Source organism: Olea europaea, chromosome 14 (genome assembly GCF_002742605.1).
Source record: "Olea europaea var. sylvestris chromosome 14, O_europaea_v1, whole genome shotgun sequence".
NCBI lineage: Eukaryota > Viridiplantae > Streptophyta > Magnoliopsida > Lamiales > Oleaceae > Olea > Olea europaea.
Window position 1 is genome coordinate 2395438 of NC_036250.1, and position 14665 is coordinate 2410102.

Sequence of the window (14665 nt, forward strand, 5' to 3'; positions counted from 1 at the left end):
AAAAAATCTAATGAGAACCGTCTGGTTCCCGTGGTTCCCATACTAGAATTGGGAACCAAACCGAAATCGATCGATTCTTAAAAATTTGTCCCGAAATCAAATTATTTTTTAGAAGATCTGGAACCGAACCCGCCGGTTCTAAACGGTTTCGGTCCGGTTCTATCGGTTCTGGAAAAAAGTGTCCACTCCTATACTCGTATTTATAGACAGAACGACACAAGTGTTATTTAACAGTTCTTGTGTCGTTCTGTTGATTTTTCAAATATTTTGCTTCTTTTCCAATGCAGCGACCTCAAATATGGATCCCCTAACTTAAGAAAGTTAGAAAGGTTGATCACGTAACAAAGAACGATTGAATTGACATAAGTTATACGATATCGAGTTGGTGAAATCATAAGTCATTGTATTGATTCGTAGAAAATATAATTAATGAGAATATCTCTCAATTTTTGTAAACGACATATCCATCTTGTAGTTGAAATGAGTTTCAGGGTTATCTATACTCGTATTTATAGATAGAACGACACAAGTGTAGTTTTCTCTTCAATAATAGCACAAGTGCCGTTCTCATGGAGAAATTATATTTTGACAACCGTACTTGTATCGTTCTTTTAGAACTTTGCATTTCAAAAACAACAGAAGTGCCGTACTTAATGACATTTTCATCCTCTAAGCAGCACTTATTCCGTTATTTTATAACTTTTCATTTCAATAACAGCACAAGTGTCGTTCTCAATGACATTTCATCCTCAAGCATTGGATCTGTAAAGTACGCGAGAAAAATAAATCACGTGATAAAGAACGATTGAAATAACAGCACAAGTGTCGTTCTCAATGACATTTCAACAAAATAAAAGTAATGAGCATATCTTTTAATTTTTTTAAATGTTAGGTCCACCTTGCAACTTAATTGTGTTCAACCTATTATTTCTTGATTTAAGGGCGATTTTGGCTGCTTAAACTCGTAATTATAGATAGAATGGCACAAATACCATTTTATTATCAGTAACGGCACTTGAGCTGTTGTATTGATTTCTCATTTATTTTCATTTGTTCCCAAAGCTACGACTTTTCGAATTGAACAACTTAAGTTGTGTTGTTCTCACAGTAATAATAGAAGTTTATATTTTAATAACATCACTTATGCCGTTCTCTTAGAACTTTTAATTCCAATAACGACGTTAATACCATTCTCAAAGACTTTTCATCTCAGCAATGACACAAGTGCCATTTTCATAGATAATTATATTTACAAGCATAATGATAGCTACATAGTTCTTATAGACGTTCTCATCTTAATAGAGGCACAAGTGTCGTTCTCATAGATAAGTAAATTTACAATCATAACGGCAGTTGTGCCAACATTGAAAGGTTAGACTAACAATTAATGAGCATATTTCTCAACTCATATTTATAGATAGAACACGGAATGATCGTTTCATTTCAGTAACGGCTCTTGTACCGTTCTATTGATTTCTCCTGTATTTTGATTTTATTCTAGTACAATGATTTCAAACATTGGACCCTTAACGAAGTATAAACATTTTCATGTCAATAACATATGTTAGGGAGTTCATTATTGAATGTTGTTTTGTTGAAAAAATCGAATATATGTGAAACTTTCAGAACGACACAAGTGTCGTTACTGGATACGAAAACGATACTTGTGCTGTTATGTGCATAAATACGAGTATAAGCAGTTACGGTCCGTTTGTTCCTTAAAAATAATAAGTGAAATTTATTTATGTTGTAATATGTACATGACACATACAAAAATTGATAGATATGTTCATTAATTTAATCGACACATATAAGTGTGATGACTTTTGTTTTTACCATTTCAATAATATAAAATATGTCATTTCAATCGTTCTTTGTAACTAGTCAATCTTTTTTGTATTATATACGTTACCGAATCTATTATTAGAGGTCATTTTATTGAAAAAATTAAATTGCAGTAGATAACGACTGTAATGTCGTTTACTTTTCAGACAACGACCGGAGTGATGTTTTGTATTTCATATAGCAATTGAAGTCCTATCACATCCAATGGTTGCATATAATACAAAAAAACACACTAAATACGATAATAATACCAACTAAATATTGTTTAATAATAAAATACAACATAGATGCAATTTCTAAGATTATCTTCCTTTATCCATAAGATACTCAAAATAAATGAAGAATATAACAAAGAACGTAATTTTAGGGTAGTAAGAATGATGATTGAAGAGAAAGAAAATATGTGATTGTAATTTTGAGGATAAAAAATTGAAGAAGATGAAAATAGGAAGAAGAAGAGGACGTTATTTTAAAAAAAAAAAATTAAGATTTTAAGGTGAATTTAAAGAAGAAATGACAAGATGAAATGAGAAAAGTTATATGAAAATTTTGTCATTTTATCAATTAAAATATTTTACACTTTTTTATTTATTTTTATTATTGATCAAAGGCCATTTAACCAAATATATTATCAAGTTACGCTTGGGCCAAATTCCCCCATATTTTTTGAGCAGGCCTATCTCTTCTCCAGCCAGAAGATGGATTTTGAGTTATTACTCTGTCGACGCACACTTGCCCCGGCCGCAAGCACCATGTCCTGATAAAAAGAAGCGGCAGAGAAGCAATACTGGTTTCATTAACCGGTCACGAGGGGTGCGCATTTTAAGCAGAGACATGCCAGTCCCTATTCATCATCCTGTAAGCAACTCCTTCCCACACTTCATCCCATCCTTATCCTTCAAGATTCCGATTATTTACTCCACTGCCATTCGAACAAAAGCTTCTTTAAAATTCCCACTTGCCGAAACCCCAAATTTCCCTTCAAAATCTTGGAGAGGCTTGTGTTTTTCCTTACAGTTACCAAATAAGAGAACCCGTGTTCCTTTTTGTTCCAAGAATGGAATTTTTGAGGATTATACAGATACCCTTTTGTCCAAAAAGACTGAAAACGAGTTTGAAGAGCTCGAGTTACTTAACAAGCCATTTCCAAAGCAAGTAGATGATGGGTCTGCTGAAGAAGTAGGGGAAATTGAACCGCAGAAACCTGATAAAGATGAAGTCTTGGAGACTTTTTACAAGTACTTTAGGCTATCTGACGAAGAAAATGATTTGGAAGGTAGTAAAATTGAGAGTTCTAGTCAGGAGGATTCTAATAAAGTTAGTGTAGAGTATTATGAGCCGAAACCTGGAGATTTAGTGTTGGGATTAGTTGTTTCCGGGAATGAAAATAAGCTTGATGTGAATGTGGGTGCAGATTTATTAGGAATAATGCTGACAAAAGAGGTGTTGCCTTTGTATGACAAGGGGATGGAGCATTTGTTGTGTGATGTGGAGAAGGATGTGGAGGGCTTTATGGTGCGAGGGAAGTTCGGGATAGTGAGGAATGATGAGGAAGTGAATGAGGAACTGAAGCCTGGGAAACCTGTTGTGGAGCCTGGAACTGTTCTTTTTGCTGAGGTTCTTGGCAGGACTCTTAGTGGCCGGCCATTGCTTTCAACCAGAAGGCTCGTTAGGCGCATTGCTTGGCACCGAGTGAGGCAGGTTCTTTTCTCTCTCTCTGTTCTTTACTGTAGAAATTTGATTATATTCAATTTATTTAGTCTGGACAGTTATGATGCATTGGTGTTGGATTTGGATTTAATAATGGGTTAGAATTAAGCAATTATATCAGAATTTTGATAGAAAATATTTGGAATTAGTATTCGTGAAATTGGGTAAGAAATATAATCGTTAATATAGGAAGATGAATGGGTAATGCTTTCTTATAATATCACCGAGTTGTCTAATAGATGAAGTTGCATTTTAGAGTTTCACTAGATTTTGAACGTTTGAATAATGAGAAATTGGACAATCAATTGAGGATACTGGTCCTTGGCTGAGCAAATAAAATAATACTACTTTATTCACTCTTATGGATCAAAAGCTTGCAGTTTATACAGTAGTTCTTCCCATCAATCCCTTCTATTGTGAGTGGACTTATAGTCGTAAGCGGTTCTTTGTCAGGCTCAATGTGCAGCCACCTTTGAATTCATTTGCCACTTACTGATGCATGACCCAGATAGCTGGAGTAGTTAGGAAGATGCTTGGTAATAGTCGGTGCAATTGAACCAAAATTGAAATAAGAATTCAGTACAGCTCCATCCAGATCCTAGATTTCAAATGTAAAGATAACTGATATAGCAAAATCAATAAAAACAATTTTATTTTTTCATTTTTTTTAAAGGGAATAAAATGGAATTTCAAATATTCTTGAATATTATGGAAATAAGTGTATAAACTGCAAAATATCTTCCTTATTTATATTCATAAAAGTTTCGCATTTCTTCTGGATCCTAAAGCACTTTTATCACTAAAATTCAAGATCCAAATGGAGCCTATGTGATGAGCTGATTTTACAAATTTTTAGGCAATCATGGATGCCATAAATTTGAGTTATCACTTAACTTTTCACAGTGACATTGATTGGATGATCCTATGAAAGAGTCAAGAGAGGTTGGTTCATGGAGGTTGTTGGATTATTGATACATCTGGGTAGGTATTTGATGCTAATGTGCTAGTTAGCTTATTTATACAAAGCTTTCACGTTTCATTTTCTATCTTTACGGTTCCAATGGAATTTTTTTAAGTGCACATCTTCTACTGTTCTTGGAGAACTGGCGTGTAAAATTGTTTATCTTGTGCAGATTAAGCAGCTCAATGAGCCAATAGAGGTCAAAATAACCGAGTGGAACACTGGTGGTCTCCTTACAAGAATAGAAGTACCTCTCTCTCTCCCTCTCCCCCCCCCACCTTCGGATAGTAACTGTGTTCCATACATTAGTATAGACATTTCTATCAACTTCTTGTCTGGTCAGTTACTAGCATGCAAAATTAATAACTTGTTTGCAGAGTATATTTCTGAAAATAAATCTGCATTCAGCAAGGATAACCAGCAGAATCTCCTAGCATGTTTTAATCCATTGGCTTGATAAGTAAGGATAAGGCCATGGATTAAAACCAGTATTTTTTTCAAATATGTAAAAACCTAGTTAAGCAGCATTCAAATAACCCCGACCGTTAAGAGAATTTCAAATTCATTTAGGGACCATCTTGGACTATTTCACCCTCAGAAATTTTTATATGGAAGAAGTACCACTGTGTTGACCAAGGTCATGTTTTTGAGCGAAATAACATAGACCCAAATGTCACCTCAGTTCACCTTCCTTGTGAATGATCGAGATGAATAAAGACTAACTATTAGTCATAGCAACTTCTCTTTTTTAGCCTGATAGCGTCCTTGGTAAAAACATCATAGTTATCATAACTAATGGTCAATGTTTCAATATTTTTTGTGTGTTTGCCGATTATCATTCACCAGGTATTCTATTGCCCAGGTATCTCTTGGCTTGTTAAATTTCTCTGCCCATGCATTTGTATATTGTTGCATTATGACATTTAGCCATTTATAATTTATTTCATGATGTGGCAGGTCGGACGGCGAATATATGTGCAAATTACCAGAATAAATGTAGATACCAATGATTTAATACTCAGCGAGAAGGAAGCTTGGGTTAGTTTCTCGCTTTGAATCATCACTTCCTCCATCTTTTTATTTGGGGCTCTTATTTTTCTTAATGGGTATTCTCAATATTAATTTCATTGTTTTACTTCTTTCCTTGATGGTTTTTGCTTGGCTATGCTATGTGATAGGGGATGTTGCATCTACAAGAGGGAACACTTCTAGAAGGAACTGTGAGAAAAATCTTTCCGTATGGTGCTCAGATAAGAATTGGCGATACCAATAGGAGGTATATTAGTACTAAAATATCTGTCACAATTTAGTTTGCCACTTGATCCGATAAGTCACGACATGCTTATTTCATTTTTTTTTCCTTTTTTTTTCCCCTTTCTTTTCTTTTGATGGTAAGAAAAGTTAGATTAATTATTATAGATGTGAAGAAATTTGAAGTCGGATTGTGCTGCCTGCAAACAAATAAATCTGCCTATTCTTCTAATGAAGGAAATACAAACTGCTAATTTTGATTATATGCAAAACTTTGGAAGACAATGTTTTCTTTAGTAATTGTCTTCGTTAAAATGATAAAGTAGAGGAAATTTCAAGGAAATGGTTTGGTTGATACATTTCAATAAGCAGTATGAATGTCATACTTAACAATTATTTGATAAACTTAAATTTCTGGTTTGTTTCTGCTATTTTTCTGCACAAACCTATTCTGGTTCATCGAGTATACCAATCAACCAAAGGAGGACTAAATCTTGCAACCTCTTATAATCGGTTGGAAAAGTTAACGCTAAGCTAACTCATGGTCATATTTTTCTAAAGTTAATGGATAGTTTTCACTTCCTTCCTTACTTTGTTATCATTTCTTCTGAAGAGTGGATAAAAAAATAAAATTTTTACAAATAGATAATCAAGGGCATTAATTTAATTGTGTACAGCTGAAAATTCTTTCCTGCTGTCCTCTTTGTGATTACTTGAATAACCTCCTCATTTTCTTATCCTTTTGTAGTGGATTGCTGCATATTTCAAACATCACCAAGGGCAGAATAACTTCTCTCACCGACCTGTTTGCAGTTGATGAGAAGGTTAAAGTTTTGGTTGTGAAGTCCATGTTTCCTGACAAAATTTCTCTCAGGTACATTGATTCTCTCTTGTTCAATGTGTTTGCTAATGATGCTAGTTTACTTGGTACAGATGTTAAGAAGTTAGAATAGATAATTGATTCTGTTAAAGATTTTGGATTTTTTAAATAGAGATAGAGGCTATATTGCACGGACAAGGACACATCGACTTGTGATTTTTCAAAAAACGTAGGACGAGGACACGTTATTTAAATCTTTAAAATTGTAGATTAATATATTCTATATTTATGTAACATATTTATGTCTTAATGAAATTAATTCTGTCCTTAGTTTCGCTTTGTTCATGAAATCTTATAAATAGGCTAAGTAGGTATTTGTTATATTGAAATAACTTTAAGTTAAACTAGATATTAAACTGTCAGAGTAAGGAAAAATATTCATGCATTTCCGAGGATTGTTGATGACAGACGTGACATGACACATGTTGGACATGGACGCACAACACCGGTAGGAGTGTCCGTGCAACATTGGGTAGAGAATATGTTGAGAGCAGTACAAGTCTTGTTAGTGATAATTAATGTAACATTGCCGAAGTTCATTTGAATAGTAAAATGATATAATACTGGGAAGTAAAGAAGTAACAAGTGTAGGCCCCATAACATTGTGAATTCTCTCCTTTTTGAAGGGGAGGGCGGGATATCTCGACTTCCTCTTATGCTTGGGATTTGATTCTCCCTTGTTCCGTACTTTTAAGAATTCCCATTTTGCAGATATACCAATTTATTTTTTCAAATGTAGGTTGCCATGAGAATTACTCAAGTAATTGGGGCATTTTATTTGCAGTTTCCTGAATGTGCTTGCTCTCTCAGCGAATTCATCTTAACAGAGTCAATTGAACAATCAAAATGCATTTTATATCTTGAATTTTTCTCTTGCTGATTCCAAGTAGTTGCTACATGAGTGCTTATTTCCTAATTAGATTTATTTCTTATGTTATGCAGTATCGCTGACCTCGAAAGTGAACCAGGTCTATTTTTATCGAACAAGGAGGTACTTAAAATTAAGTAATTCATTTCACTTGCTCAATATTTTCCATATCGTAACAATCCATTTCACTTCCATATCGCATATTTTCCCCTTTTGTTGCAGAAAGTATTTTCTGAAGCGGAAGCAATGGCAAAGAAGTACAGGCAAAAAATTCTAGCTATATCAGCAACCCGCAAAGTGGAAGCCCTTCCCACGGATGGCTTACCTTTTGAAAATGAAGAGACTTTGTATGCTAACTGGAAATGGTTCAAATTTGAAAGAGACGATGCCACAAATCCATGACATTGCCGTTTGAAAAAGAAAGGGAACTAAAGCTGCAAAGGAGGATTTTGGACGTGTTACTCGTGCTTCTTCCTCCCTGAGCTGCTCCGATCAATGCTATAAGTACAGAATTTTGTTTTTTTTTCCTAATTGGTTATCTCGGCTAAAAAGGATACGGACTTGACCAAAAATCGATTGGTTTTGATTCGGTCATGTCATTTTATGCTTAAAAAATAAATTGTAAATTATAAGTCGGACGATTTTCTTTGTTTACTTCCATGCTTTCAAGCGACAAATTGTAAATTATGCTCTCTCCCTCGGTCGCTCCCTCTCTCCTGAAACACACCTGGCTACCAGCCCTTCCTGGGATATTTGAAAAAAAACCACGGTGTCAATAGGCAGTAAAATGATGACTTATTCAACCTTTAACTTAAAAAATGAACCTTCCTATTAATTTTTCCTCTTTATGCACGTCCTTCCTTAAACCTTAGTCGTTTAGACCAAATAATTTTTTCCATAAGCAATTATTTTACATTAGTACTAACTGAATTGTTTTATATATAACATGATTAATTCAGCCCACTTTGCCTTTCACAATCCCCTAAGCTGCCTCCCTCCTATTATCATTAAATTATACATTTCCCAATGCATATATGTACCTTTCTCCTTATTTTTCTCTTATATTTTTATTTAGATTTAATCTTCAATACGCCACCTCGCTTACAAATTAAGCTCTTGTTTGAGCCCCATTATTTTGGGGAGAATGAATTTTTGAATAGTGTATTGATGAGAAATGTGTGGTTAAAAAAAAGGAAAAGTTTTGAATTTGCATGTAATATTATTTTAGTGAAGAATGTGTGGTTGAAATGATGTCAAAATACTGTTAAAAATGAATTTTTCCAAAAGAATGGGGTTCAAACAAGGGCTAAATTCAAAAATCTCACATGTTAACCATATTTTATGAATGGATAGCAATAAGACTTGAACGTGAGGTGTTTTAATCTTCAATAGTCAATACGCCACCTCGCTTACAAATTAAATTCAAAGGTCTTACATGTTAACAATAGTTTATGAATGGATAGCAACAAGACTTGAAGGCGAGGTGTTTGATATTTTACTTTTTTTCTTATGAATTCTTATAGCATATTAAAGATGAGCATGAATTTATATATTTTCTTAATTGTAACTTGAATGTTCGGCAGTCTTTTGGATGTGAAATACTATTGGATGGAATACTTTTTATTGGCATTGGAAGCACAGTCTCTTTACATGAAAATTAAAATCATTTTTCGTCAAATATTTTGTTAGTGTACAATTTTTACAAGTAATTTATCACAAGACTTGAAATGCCAATATTACTCCCATTGCAATTTAGTTTCAGCTCGGAAAAATCCCAAAATAGATATCAACCCTTTCTCCTCTCAAAGAATCACTTAGATTCACTCAATCACAAAGAAAGAATAACCCCAAATCATAAAAGACTTCAAGGGAAACACAAAGAAGACTAAGGAGAAGACCACCAGAAAGACGGACTTTCTACAAAGTTCAAGAGACGGAAAAATGAAGTGAATTCACTAGGGCAACCCAAGAGACATGTATTTATACAAAAGCTCATCCACCGTTGATATCAACTTGAAGATCCAACGTCCCGGAGTAGCACACGTGGCCTATAGTTTGGGCTTAGGTTCTTGGGCTTCAACAATTGTATTATCGGGCAATGGGATGTAGTATCTAAAATTTGGGCCAAACCCAATTTTTCATCATAGCGCAAATTATTTTTGGGTTCAACCAAAATTGGCATCACAACCCAAACACGCTGAAATTAGGCCGGTTAACAGCAATTCAATTTCTATTCTCGAACACAAATAGACTCGCTGGTTGCATCCCACAACAACTTGCCAATCTTTCTTCAATAGAAGTCCTTCTTTGCACTCAAGATAATCTCCTGAACGGGTCAATTCTGTCCCAACTTGGGTCTTTAGGCTCTCTCCAACATCTAAGAATCGGTGGCAATCCGTATCTAACCGGTGAAATTTCTTCACGATTATGCCTACTTACCAATCTCACAACATTTGGTGCTGCTGCCACTGGACTCTCTGGCGTTATCCCACCTACCCTTGGCAACTTGATCAATCTTCAAACATTGGCACTTTATGATACAGAGGTAATTGGTTCAATACCGCCAGAATTAGGCGAGTGTTTGGAGTTAAGGAACTTGTATTTGCACATGAACAATCTCACTGGTCCTATCCTTTTTCAACTGGGCAAGTTGCAAAAACTCACAAGCATGCTTAGTTGGGGGTAATTCCCTCTCAGGGACTATCCCCTCTGAGCTCTCCAATTGTTCATCTCTTGTTGTTCCTGATTGTTAGGTCTAAAAGTGTAATTGGCGATTCTGTTGATAAAACGGGCTAAATTGTATAACTGTAAAAATCATGGACTTAATTGAACATTGGTGTAAAAGTCAGGGACTTAGGGTGCAATTTGTATAGATGAGGTAAATTAGTGTTCGAGTCATTGAAAGAGTCCAAGATGTCCAAGAAGATCACACAAGATCATCGGAATGCAATTGGAAGTCTAAAGGATATCAAAGAGCATCACAAATTATGTTCCGAATTTTCAGTCATAACTTGTAACGCATTTTTCACATAGAAAACATTGGAATTTGGACAATGCTACTTCTACAAGAATTGTAGCCCTTTGAGTTATTTTTTCAATGCAACTTGAATCACCTCAATCAGACATCAGACGAAAAAGTTATGATGAAAATATTGATGACTGCTCACAGTCGCTCGCTTCTCGTTGGCATTTGACTCGAGCGAAAAAAACAGAATACCTCTTGCTTGATTCTCACTGGCTCTCGCTTGAGCGACACTCCTATGTGCAAAAACTCTATTTCATGCTTTTGAAGTGTTTTACTCGACCCATACCACCTAGATACCTTCAAATATAAATACCCAATCCCTAGGACGAAATTTGAGAGGTTGCTACATTATTCTTTCATTGCAAAAGATATTCATAACACCTTTGAAGAGATCTAAGGTGCAATTAATTGGAGATTCCATCTGCATCAATCTTGTGATCCGACAACCATTGTTTTGGGGAAAAACATTGAATCTGCATAACCCAAAACACCTTACTTTCTTAATTTATTGAGGAAGGGATTCTCTCATTGGAGGATTAATAGAAGTGGATTGAGGCGCAGTTACAGGCACAAGAACGGGTGGTTCTTGGTGTTCCACTTGGTGATACAATCAGTTAAGGACCAGGAGGTTGTAGTGGACAGCAGATTGGACTGCAGGAAGTAGATCGGGAAGTCTAGCAGAAGGTTAGAAGTATCTACAGCAGTAGATCGTGAGACTGGAACAGTGGGTCTGATTGGTACGGAGTTTGGTATAACTTGTACTTGCTGAATTGGTATAGTGAAGGTAACTGACTTTGTCCTGGAGTTTTATCCACGTTGGGGTTTCTTTGTCATCATATTGTTTGTTATTTACTGTTTTCCATAATATACAAACTACGGCATTCCAACATAGTTTAATTCACTTGTATGATTAATCACCTAGACAACTAATTAAAGTGACTTGTTGCTTTAGTTAGATTAATTCCGCACGTAAGGTCAAATTGGTTAAAATGAAATCTAGAACGTAAAAATTTGACATTGCAACCCGTTAGGTAACTTTTCAAGTAGTATCTAGAGCGTTCCTAGATTTTTCATTGATGTTTCTGCAAATGATTTGTCAGGTGAAATTTCTGGCGATTAGGGCAACTATTGGTTCTTGAACAGGTTCACTTGTCATCCAGATTCTTTCATTTCCATGGAAAGATCATTTCCTTAATGTAATCATGGGCTACATATCGAGAGAACTGAATAACTGGACTAGTTTAACTACTCTTCAGCTCGATAAGAACCAATTATCAGGCCCTATTCCAATGCAGATTGGTGAATTGAAGTACTTGCAGAGTTTTTTCTTGTGGGGTAATTTTCGGGAACTATACCATCGGCTTTCGGGAATTGTACTGAGCTTTATGCACTTGATCTCTCAAGAAATAAGCTTACAGGATCAATCCGGGACGAGATTTTCAGTTTAAAGAAACTGACCAAGCTGTTGCTGTTGGGAATTTTTTTAAATGGAGGATTACCGTGTAGTGTAGCAAGATGTCTGTCTCTAGTAAGACTGAGATCGGAGAAAATCAGCTTTGGGGTCAGATTCCAAAGGAGATTGGACAACTGCAAAATTTGTATATGAACAATATTTCTGGTGGTTTACCTTCTGATATTGCCAAAATTACATTTCTTGAGCTGTTGGATTTGCACAATAATTATATAACAGGTGATAGACTGCCTCAGGTGTGGGCCTCTGTTAATTTTGAGCAGTTTGATCTTAGTAGAAACAGCTTCACTGGTGAGATTCCATGGAGTTTTGGGAATTTCAGGTACTTGAACCAACTTATCCTAAACAATAATATGGTCACTGGAGAAATTCTCCATTAGGAACTTGCAGAAACAAACTCTTCTTGATTTGAGCTTCAATAGTCCCTCTGGTCCAATCCCGCATGAGATTGGTTATTTGACAAGTTTAACAATCAGTCTTGATTTAAGCTCAAATCGATTCACTTGTGAAATCCCAGAGACGATGTCAGGTTGACATAGTTGCAATCACTAGACCTCTAGCAGAACATGCTACATGGAAAAATCACAATTTTAAGTTTCCTCTTCCTTGAAAATTTCGTACGACAACTTTTCTGCTCCAATACCCGTGGCACCTTTCTTTCGAACTTTAACCTCGAATTTTTTCCTTGAAAATTCCTGCCTCTGTGAATCTCTCGATGGCACTACTTGTTTTTCGCATTTGATGCTAGGAAAAGGATTGAAGTCTGCTATAGCTTTGGTTGCTGTGATTTTGGCTAGGAAAAGGATTGAAGTCTGCTATAGCTTTGGTTGCTGTGATTTTGGCTTCTGTGACAATGGCAGTTGTGGTTACCTGGATTCTAGTGTCTCGGAATCACATATATGTAATCGAGAAGTCGGGTTTGTCCAACTCATGTGGAGAAGAGGATTTTTCTTATCCATGGACTTTCATCCCGTTTCAGAAGCTGAACGTCACTATTGAAAACATCTTGAATAGCTTAAGAGATGAAAATGTTATTAAAAAAGGCTGTTCTTGGTCGTTTACAAGGCGGAGATGCCAAACAGTTAGTTGATTGCAGTTAAAAAGCTTTGGAAAACAAAGAAAGACGAAGATCCAATAGACCTTTTTGCTGCCGAAAATTCAAATTCTTGGACGCATTAGGCACCGGAATGTATTGAAGTTACTGGGACATTGTTCAAATAAGTGTGTTAAGCTGCTACTCTTCAACTACATACCAAATGGAAATCTTCAACAGCTTTTGCAAAACAACGGGAACTTGGATTGGAAAATGAGGTATAAGATTGCGGTTGGATCAGCTCAAGGTCTTGCTTATCTTCATCAGGATTGTGTACCCACGATTCTTCTTAGAGATGTGAACTTCAATAATATACTTTTGGATTCCAAATATGAGGCGTATTTTGCAGATTTTGGACTTGCAAAGCTAATGAATTCTTCAACTACCAACAAGCAATGTCCCGATTTCTGGTTCCTATGGATATATTGCACACCAGGCAAGAGTTATTTAACTTCGGTTTCCTTTCTTTTATTATTGTCTATAATTCTAGTGTTATTATCTAACCAAGTTGGTTTGATGACTAATATTGCAGAATATGGATACACCTTGAATATAACAGAAAAGAGCAATGTCTATAGTTTCGGGTGGTTTTGCTCGATATATTAACTGGACGTAGAGCTGTTGAACCTGAGAATGGAGATGGCTACACATAGTAGGTGGGTAAAGAAGAATATGGGAAGTTTTGAACCAGCTGTGACAATACTCGAGTCAAAGCTTCAAGGTTTGCCAAATCAGACGGTGCAAGAAATGCTCCAAACGCTCGGAATAACTATGTTTTGTGGGAATTCATCGCCTGCTGAAAGACCAACAATGAAGGAAGCGGTGGCACTTCTTATGGAAGTGAAGAATCCACCGGAGGAAACTTGGAAAACTTCTCAGCCCTTAATAAAACAGTCCTCAAATCAAAGCTGATTCTTTTTGTTTGGTTGTTTATGTTGGGAATCTACTTATACATGCACAGCGGAATTTAAAATAATTTTCGATTCCCACCAAGAATCACCTTTGTGTTTAGATAGAAATTGTGATAAGATTGTACCTTTTCCAGATCTGCAATCCTTTTGCTTTTCTTTTCGTTCCACAACTTTGATTCGCCACTACAGCTGTCCAATTGTCCAGCCTCCAACGGTGATCCACACAGAGAATATGATTGCAGCCTCTAGGGTTTTCTCTTGTGCTAGCAAGAATAATGAAAACCTTATGGACCTCAAACCCTAATTATGTATTTATATAAACCCAAATAGGCTCGGCCCGGTCCGGTCCAATAATTAATTAATCCAATTAATTAAACCCGGTACGTGAATTAATTAATCCAATTAATTAATTCGAAAATATAAATAACAAATCCAATTAATTAATTTATCCAACGATTGTTAAATTAATCAATTAGCAATTTGCAATCTTCCAATTCTCTTTTATGTGTGACCCATTAGGTTCCCGACCACGATGCCTAACGACGTGAAATATTATTTTGATCTAATCAAAATTGATAAATTAAAACACCCCTTTTAATTTATCGTCAATTCACATTCGCCGTCCCTGATTGACATCTAGCAATGTGTCA

General features: G+C 35.6%; 1 protein-coding gene and 1 pseudogene across 1 annotated transcript; both read left to right on the plus strand.

Annotated features, from left to right (window-relative positions):
- Positions 1-2477: 2477 nt before the first annotated feature.
- LOC111408768 (30S ribosomal protein S1 homolog A-like) lies at positions 2478-8169 on the plus strand. The gene is made up of 7 exons (XM_023038537.1): positions 2478-3546; positions 4689-4763; positions 5474-5554; positions 5695-5792; positions 6516-6641; positions 7590-7638; positions 7738-8169. Exons 1-7 carry the CDS (start codon positions 2680-2682, stop codon positions 7915-7917), a joined length of 1476 nt encoding a protein of 491 aa, XP_022894305.1. The 5' UTR covers positions 2478-2679; the 3' UTR covers positions 7918-8169.
- Positions 8170-9631: 1462 nt separating this feature from the next.
- On the plus strand, positions 9632-14098 carry LOC111409379 (annotated as a pseudogene).
- The last annotated feature ends 567 nt before the right edge of the window (positions 14099-14665 follow it).

Excerpts from the sequence above, each read along its gene's own strand:
- LOC111408768 (XM_023038537.1), top strand. The coding sequence starts at position 2,680 with ATGCCAGTCCCTATTCATCATCCTGTAAGCAACTCCTTCCCACACTTC. Across the intron at positions 6,642-7,589 it reads CCTGACAAAATTTCTCTCAG|TATCGCTGACCTCGAAAGTG; the intron begins GTACATTGATTC and ends TATGTTATGCAG. Across the intron at positions 7,639-7,737 it reads TATTTTTATCGAACAAGGAG|AAAGTATTTTCTGAAGCGGA; the intron begins GTACTTAAAATT and ends CTTTTGTTGCAG.